Source organism: Mastomys coucha, unplaced genomic scaffold (assembly GCF_008632895.1).
Source record: "Mastomys coucha isolate ucsf_1 unplaced genomic scaffold, UCSF_Mcou_1 pScaffold14, whole genome shotgun sequence".
Classification (NCBI taxonomy): domain Eukaryota; kingdom Metazoa; phylum Chordata; class Mammalia; order Rodentia; family Muridae; genus Mastomys; species Mastomys coucha.
In genome coordinates, this window is record NW_022196896.1 from 137,981,704 (window position 1) to 137,990,166 (window position 8,463).

Consider the following 8,463-nt stretch of genomic DNA (forward strand, 5'->3'; position numbering starts at 1 on the left):
TTAAGTGACCCCAAAAATTCCACCAGAGAGCTCCTAAACCTGATAAACAACTTTAGCAAAGTAGCTGAATATAAAATTAACTCAAACAAATCAGTGGCCTTCCTCCACACAAAGAATAAACAGGCTGAGAAAGAAATTAGGGAAACAATACCCTTCACAATAGTCACAAATAATATATGTTGGTGTGACTCTAACTAAGAAGGTAAAAGGTCTGTTTGACAAGAACTTCAAGTCTCTGAAGAAGGAAATTAAAGAAGATCTCAGGAGATGGAAAGATCTCCCATGCTTGTGGATTGGCAGGATTAATTTAGTAAAAATGGCCATCTTGCCAAAAGCAATCTACAGATTCAATGCAATCCCCATCAAAATTCCAACTTAATTCTTCACAGACTTAGAAAGAGCAATTTGCAAATTCATCTGGAATAACAAAAAAAAAAACTAGAAAAGTGAAATCTATTCTCAACAATAAAAGAACCTCTGGCAGAATCACCATCCTGGACCTTAAGCTGTACTACAAAGCAATTGTGATAAAAACTGCATAGTATTGGTACAGTGACAGGCAGGTAGATCAGGGGAATAGAATTGAAGACCCAAAAATGAACCCACAAACCTATGGCCACTTTATCTTTGACAAAGGAGCTAAAACCATCCAGTGGAAAAAAGACAGCTTTTTCAACAAATGGTGCTGGCTCAACTGGTGGTTAGCTGTCGTCTCTGTCACTCGCTGAATTCTTTGCCCACCAGGTCAGAACTCTTATCACTCCGCGGAACAAGGGGTCCCCGAAACAACCCAGTCCATGGCATCCTTCTTTATATTTTTAAAATAAGTTGCTTTTTAAAAATAAGTTTTAACAGTATGCAATTACATTGGGACATCTGTTCCCTTATATTTTACCTTTGTGACAATCAGCCTACATTGTAGGTACACTGTATAGCCTGATATATGCCATATCTATTAACTAATTGCTATAGTTTGAATATTTTCTAAAGACTTATGTGTCTTAATCCAAAGTCTTACCCTAGTCTAGAGGTAATGGAAACTGTATGAGATGGGGCCCAGGAGGTCTTTAGTCCATTGAGCCTAAATGGCTCTTTATTCCTCTTTTCTGTCCTCATGCATGAGGTAAATGGCTTTGCTCTTCCACAATGTTGGGTCACCACATCAGATGCCCAAAACAATGGGCCCAACCAGTCACAGATGGAAATATCCAATTATGTAAACCAAAATAACCCTTTTCTCTCTGTAAGATTATTTATCTAAGTTATTTTAATGGTAATTAAAATAATAGTTATAATTACTAATATTAATTATAATTGTCACATTTTATCTGTGACAATCAGGGAGAAATTAATCAGTCCTTTAAATAGGTGGAAGGAAATAGATGTAAAAATTATACAAATGGGGTACTTGAGTGAGAGAGAGATCCAAGCCAAGAGAGCCACTGTCTCAAAAAAAAAAGGGTGGGGGGAGAGGGAGCATGAAGCTGTGAGCAAACCAACAATTAGCTCCATAGTTTCTACTTCAATAGTGGTGTCTTAGTTACTTCTCTCCTGTATAAGAAGACACCTGGCTAGGTAGTGGCGGCACATGCTTTAAATCCCAGCACTTGGGCTGCAGAGACAGGTGGATTTCTGAGTTTGAAGCCAGCCTGGTTTACAGAGTGAGTTCCAGGACAGCCAGGGCTGCACAGAGAAACCCTGTCTGGAAGAAAAAAAAAGACACCTGACCAAGGTAACTTATAGAAGAGTCTATAGTCTGTTAGAAGTTTTTGCAGTTTCAGAGGTTTAAGAGTAAGTGTGAGGAGCATGGCAGCAGGTAGCATATTGCTGGAGTAGTGGCTGAGACCTTATATCTTTGTCCACAAGCATGGCACAGGGAGAAAGCTAACTGAGAATGAGCTTTGATTTACAAGACATGAGTGCCATGGAGTAAAATTGTCTGTTTCACTGGGACAATAAAAAAAGCATTTTTTTCAGAGTTAGCCCAAGAGGAGCAGGCTATATTTTGAGTTGCCCAGGTGGTATTGATTTTGAAGCTATGAAGTGGTCACAGAGAGGAGTGGAGGCTTGACACCATTTCAAAGGGTCAGAATCTCTCTAGAGGCCAGAAGAAATCACTGGTGAAGGTTCAGCCTCATTTACAGTATAAGTCCTCACATTATTAGAGATGCCAGGACCATGAGATATTTGTCAAGATAACAGTGTATGTGGAGTGGAGCCCACCTAAGGCTACAATGTGAATTGAGTGTGCTGCAGATAGGCCTTTTAGAGCCAGAAGAGTGAATGAGTCTCCGATGTTGGACATTGAGCTCCAGAATTTGGATTCATGCTGCTGGACTCTCATTTTGCATTAACTGATTATTCTTATTCCCCTTTTTATCTTTTGGAATAAGAAAGGATGCAGCTTTAAAAATTGAGCCCACAATTAAGAGACTTTGAAATTTTAAAGGGACATGGAATTTTTAAAGACTGCAGAACTTTTAAAAGCTAGGTTGCATTTTGTATTATGATATTAACATGACTTCCTGGGAATAAGAAAGAAAAGGCTAGAGTTAAAAAGAGATGGGTTTGTGTGTCAAGTTGACAAGGGACAGAGTGTCATAGTTAAGTTTTGCTTATCAATTTGACTAAAACTAGAATTATCTGAGAAAGGATTTTTCTAGATCAGATTGACCTGTGGGAATGTTTGTAGGAGGTTATCTTGATTATTGACTTAGGAGGCCCAGCTCCCTGTGGGTAGCACCACCTTCTCGGCAGATAGTTCCAGGCTGTATAACAATGCTAGCTATATTGAGGCTATGAGCAAACCAGCAAGCATTGCTCTTTCATAGATTTCTGTTTCATGCACTGAAAGCTAAGTAAGCCCATTAATTAGAGATTATTCCCATTGAGTCCTTCTGTTAGTTACTTTTCTCAATTTTGACAGTTACCTAGCAAAACATCTTAAGGGAAGGGTTTACGTTGGCTCACAGTTGAGGGTTTAACTCATGATAGTAGAGAAGGCATACTGGCCAGAGCATAATGAGGCAGTTAGTTACAGAGTTCTTATCCAGGAAGCAGAGGTAAATGGTGCTGTTACCTCTCTTTCTTCCTTTCAGTCTAAACTCCTAGTGTGTACGGATAGTGCTGTCCACATTCAGGGCTGGTCTTTCCCATTCTCGTAAACATTATTAGAAACACTATATCCACACATAGACGTGTCCATAGTGATTCTAAATTCAATCAAGGTGACAATAAAAATTATAACCATCACAGTGAAACTGACTTGCCTTCTGTTAATATTGTGGGATAATTTATCAAGACATTAATTCACATTGTTCTTAGTGTTTCTTCTGGCCTCCTCCTTCAAGTCATTAACCATACTTTTAAGTGTTCTTTCCCAGGAGCATAGGACTAAAAAAACTGCTCTTGTTTTTGTTAAGGGGCAGCTGACTGCATTTTTCTTTTTAGTTAAACAATTTTAGACTTTGATCGTGTGCTTAGCTAGAGGTCAACTTTATTTTTCTTTGGTTCTTCCCCAGTAATTTTGTGAACTACACATTGTAAACTGTTTTCATTGTTCTGAGAATTAACTAACCATAAAATGTTTCGTGGTATGTAACTGTCTAACTATAAACCCACAACATTTCTGACCATAACCCCATAACATATATCTTTCCTGTGATCATAAAAATAACTGCAAAATTTTGTTTTTTTTTTTTAAATCACTTTCTCATTTGCCCTAAAAAAAGCCCTTCTATTTCTGGTCTAAGCCACTTTCATTCTCCTACTCCTGAGGAGAGTATAAATCTCCAACAGCCATAAAAATAAATTTTTTGCCTTGCAACATCTCAGTGTTAGCTCCTGGTTTTTGATAGCATAACAGTTTTATAAAGTCCCTAGAAGGAACACTTAAAAGTGTGGTTAATGACTTAAAGGAAGAGGCTAGAAATTTACAGTCTGTCTCTGGGGCTTGGGAGGGAGTTAAAGGAAGACAGAAATGAGGGAAGGATGAAAGGCTGGAAAGCCATGGGAAGATCACTTTTAGCTAGAGCTTGGCAAAAAAAAAAAAAAAAAAAGCTTTCTGGGACTTCTGAGAAAGAGCCACTTTCCCTACTTAAATACTAATGGAGTAATTAACCTAACTGGAAAGAACTATATTTTCCAAAAATTATATAATTATATAAACATTACCTTCCACTTCCATGAGAAGTTTTCCTTCATTAGTGGATTTTCCTTTTCTTTGTAGTAAAAGGAAACTAACCTAATTTGATTGTCACTTTTCTCTTCTGTATATATTTGTGTTTCTTTAGTCTTTAATTATACAAACAAAAAATCCACAGTAATGGAATGGAGGAAAATTAAAGAATTAGTTACATACTTCGAATGAGAAATTATTTGTAAACCTTTATAAGGAACATCCTTAAATAGAATCAAGAGTGCAAAAGCAGGGCCAGGAGCTAGCTTTCTTTCTTTTTTTTTTTTTTTACTCAGAAATTCACCTGCCTTTGCCTCCCAAGTGCTGGGATTAAAGGCATGTGCCACCACCGCCCAGCTTTTTTTTTTTTTTTTAAAGATTTATTTATTTATTAAATGTAAGTACACTGTAGCTGTCTTCAGACACCCCAGAGGAGGGCATCAGATCTCATTATGGATGGTTGTGAGCCACCATGTGGTTGCTGGGATTTGAACTCAGGACCTTTGGAAGAGCAGTCAGTGCTCTTAACCACTGAGCCATCTCTCCAGCCTCTGCTAGCTCAATTTCTAAAGTGCTTGCTAGGCAAGCATAAATACCTGAGTCCAATCTTCAGAACTCAGTTATAAAAAGCCAGACATGGTGGCGCTAATTCCCACACTGGAGAAGATAAGACTTGCAGCTCACTGGCTAGCCAATTAAGATTACTTGGTAAGTTCCAGGCTAGGAAAAAAAAAAAAAAACATGTCTCAAACAAACAAAACTAAATATAACCTGAGAATTAACACCTAAGTTTGTCCTCTGATCTTTGCAGGCTTATGTGTACATAGGTTCCCACATACATGAACACAACAATGCACATGAAAGACATGATAAAACAATAATTATTTACCTTCAGATAGGTAATTGTGACATTTTTGGCATCTCTTATGAAATTTTAAACATCCAGATAAATTCTTGCCAAATTCCTCACACATTTCTCCATTTTGCTCAGGTAGCATCTTTGAAGTCATACCTCTCTGGTCTAACTCTGTAGGGAATACAATATTCACACATAAACATGCCTGGAATTTCACCATACAGGGCAGAGGAGATGGTTAGTTTAGTATTATGCTTATTATACAAACATGAGGATCAAAGTTTGATTCCTAGAACTCCTGAAAAAAGCCAAGTGTAGTAGCATGTACTTTTTAATTTTAATGTCAGTACTTGGGAAGTGGAAATGGCTGTGGTGACATTTTTAATCACAGCAGAGTTGGGCAGATCTCTGAGTTTGAAGCCAGCCTGGTCTACAAACAAACAAAAATTGGCAAAGGTAGTGGGATAAACAAAAGGGGGCTTGAAAGATACTTTAGTCAGTAAATACCTAATATTCAAGCATAAAGACCTGAGTTCCCAGCACCCTCTAAGAAGCTGTGCATAATGGTGTACTTGTAATACCAGTGCTGGAGAGGCAGAGACAGGGTGATCCCTGAGACTTGTTGGTCAGGCAGTCTAACCAAATTAGTGAGCCCCAAGTCTTAGTAATAGACCCTATCTCAAAATAAGATAGGCCACTCCTAAGGAATAGCACTTAAGGTTGATCTCTGGATATGTACATATATATAGGATCACATACCACATGTTCACCAGCACATATGTGAACATGTAGACACCAGCACACACCACAAAAAGCAAAAGGAAAGAAAGAGAGAAAGAAAGAAATAGAGAGAAAGAGAGAGAGAAAGAAAGAGAGAGAAAGAAAGAAAGAAGGAAAGAAGAGAAAAGAAAAGAAAAGAAAGAAAGAGCAAGAGAGAAAAGGGGAGAGAAAAGAGGGGTCATTAGTAACTGGCCTTTGTACGGTTCCCATGAATCTTCAATTGCATTGAGTGTCTTCATTATTATTTGTTGGACTCTCCCATAAATAGAGAGACTGAAATTCCGAAACAGCTGGAAAACATTGGGAATGCCCCACCTTTGTCCAAGTTCTTCCTTTTTGGTTATCTCTTTAGACAAAGCTGGGGAGTGTAGCTCCTTTAAGTCCATATCAGACATGAAGTATAATTGAAAAGCCTGGTCAAATTCTTGCTGCATCTGTTTAAAAATGTAAAAACTCATGTTGAAAAGAGATTTCACATCTATAGCCAGCTGGCTGAACAGGTTTTCTATATGTACCACTTGTAAATCTTCCTTTGTCAGCTGTTCTATGGCAGGGAGATCCTTTACATCTTCACTGTGGGTAAACAAAAATTGGTATATCTTCTTGAGAAATTGTTCCATCTGTGGGGTAGAGTGAGACATGGAATAAAAATAAAGATGTTTTTCTTCCTATTCCACTTATTACTGAAAAAATTAAAGTCAATTTATGTTAGTCATTCTAAATTAAGGGGCTAGAGAGATGGCTCAGCGGTTAAGAGCACTGACTGCTCTTCCAAAGGTCCTGAGTTCAAATCCCAGGAACCACATGGTGGCTCACAACCATCTGTAATGAGATCTGATGCCCTCTTCTGGTGTGTCTAAAGACAGCTATAGTGTACTTATAATAAATAAACAAACAAACAAATAAATAAATCTAAATTAAGTTCTGTGTAAACTAGGAAAAGATTGTTGACTTTGATAGAATATATTCCAGTCTTATAGCTGGTCTTAACTTTAACTGTGAAAATGGGACCTGAAATTCCTCCTGGTTTAAATTTGCTCACAGAAGGCTAAAAAGGTTAAAAAAAAAATAGTAGAGATGCTATAACCCGATATTTTTACAGCAGCTGGCAGGTCATTGATTACAGGGTACTGTAAAATTTGCCCTAGACTACAAAGAATCCTACTATCTTCTTAGTTATTATAGTCATTACTGTCTTCATATTCTGCTTCTTATCACTAACTTAATTCATAAAAAGAAAAAAATGAACACATCTACATTGAGCCATAGAGGCCAGATATAGCTTAGGGATAATTATATATTAGGTTGCTTAGTAACAAATGTAAATTAACAATGATAATGCCCAATTTATTATATTCAAAGGAATGAGAGCCTAGTCATAGAATTTTGAGCACTGTTCAGTGGAAGAAGATTATCCAACAATTAAACTATGTGATGTCAAAGTCTAGGAAGATCACAGTTGTCTTTATCTCACAGTGCTAAAATGGGTTGTGTTATTAGCTATGAAATATTACTTCTAGAGCATCAGACTCCTGCTCTTCAAACAATTATCCAGCAATCTGTATAGGATCTATGCCTTTTACAGAAAGAAATCTGAATGGATTACCTGCCTTTCCTCTGCCAGTTTTTGTTTACTGAGTCCATCCATAGAAATAAAACTTTGAAGCTGGACAAAGTGGCACATGCCTCTAGCTCTAGCTCCAGCTCCTGAAGAGGCTTAAAGGGAGGAGACATTACTCAATCTAAAAAGTTGAGGCAGCCTGGGCAACACAGCAAAACCCAATCTCAGAAAACAACAAAAACAAAAGCAAGTCCCAATGTTCATAAGGTTACATGTCAGGCCAAAATGAGAATGACCTCCAAATCTGTCTCCAGCACTCATGTCATTATATTCCCAGCATATCAGAGAATGATCATAGCTATAAAAGTAGAGCAGATGGAATCAACAGTGTCATCAAATTAACTTGGCATATTCCTTATCCTAGTGGATGCTCTTTTGTAATTGAATGTGGCACTGCCACTGCCAAGCTAGAAGTATTCTCTAATTACTGCATACATTAATATCAAGAGTAAAATTCCATTCCATTTCATAAACAGCTCACTTCTTGAAGGGGGGAAGAAAATCCAGGCCAATCAGAGACTTTACTGGGGCAGAGCTCATCCTATGTGGGTCACCACCTTCTGTGAATCCTTCTGCCTAGAACACCAAATGGCATAAAAAAGAAAACATGCCAGTCTTACAGAACACATAGATAGGGCAAAAGTAGACCTGAAAGTATGTACATTTGCACACAAATATAAAAGAAGAAAAGCTTATTGGAATAAAGACGATGTAGAATTGCACATCTGTAATACTAGCACTTTAGAGAATAAGGTGGGAGACTCATAGACTCAAGGTCAACCTAGGATACATCTCCAGAGGAGATCTTGTGCCATAAATCAAAGGAGGGAGGGAGCAATGAACGTAAGTGTTATTGCACACATCTGTAACTCAGCACATAGGCCGTGGAGTCAGGAAGATCAGGCATCAGTGGCTACAAACTAAATTTGAGGACAACCTGGGCAACATGTAGAATTGAAAAGGAGAGGGAGGAAAGAAGGAAGGCAGGGAAGAGAGAGAGAGAGAGAGAGAGAGAGAGAGAGAGAGAGA

At 37.9% G+C, this 8,463-nt stretch overlaps 1 protein-coding gene and 1 long non-coding RNA gene across 5 annotated transcripts in view; one reads left to right on the top strand and one right to left on the bottom strand.

The window, feature by feature from the left end:
• Positions 1–8,463, bottom strand: part of Clul1 (clusterin like 1) — a 41,317-nt gene that overhangs the window by 14,043 nt on the left and 18,811 nt on the right. For 3 of the 4 annotated variants that reach the window (XM_031368954.1, XM_031368955.1, XM_031368956.1), the window contains 2 exons: positions 6,007–6,433; positions 5,067–5,204 (listed from right to left, as the gene is read on the bottom strand). In XM_031368954.1, the coding sequence (XP_031224814.1) occupies positions 5,067–5,204; positions 6,007–6,433 (565 nt within the window). The remainder of the gene's footprint in view (positions 1–5,066; positions 5,205–6,006; positions 6,434–8,463) is intronic. The other variant, XM_031368958.1, reaches the window with a different exon arrangement.
• Positions 1–8,463, top strand: part of LOC116089363 — a 16,816-nt gene that overhangs the window by 2,686 nt on the left and 5,667 nt on the right. The window lies entirely within an intron of this gene.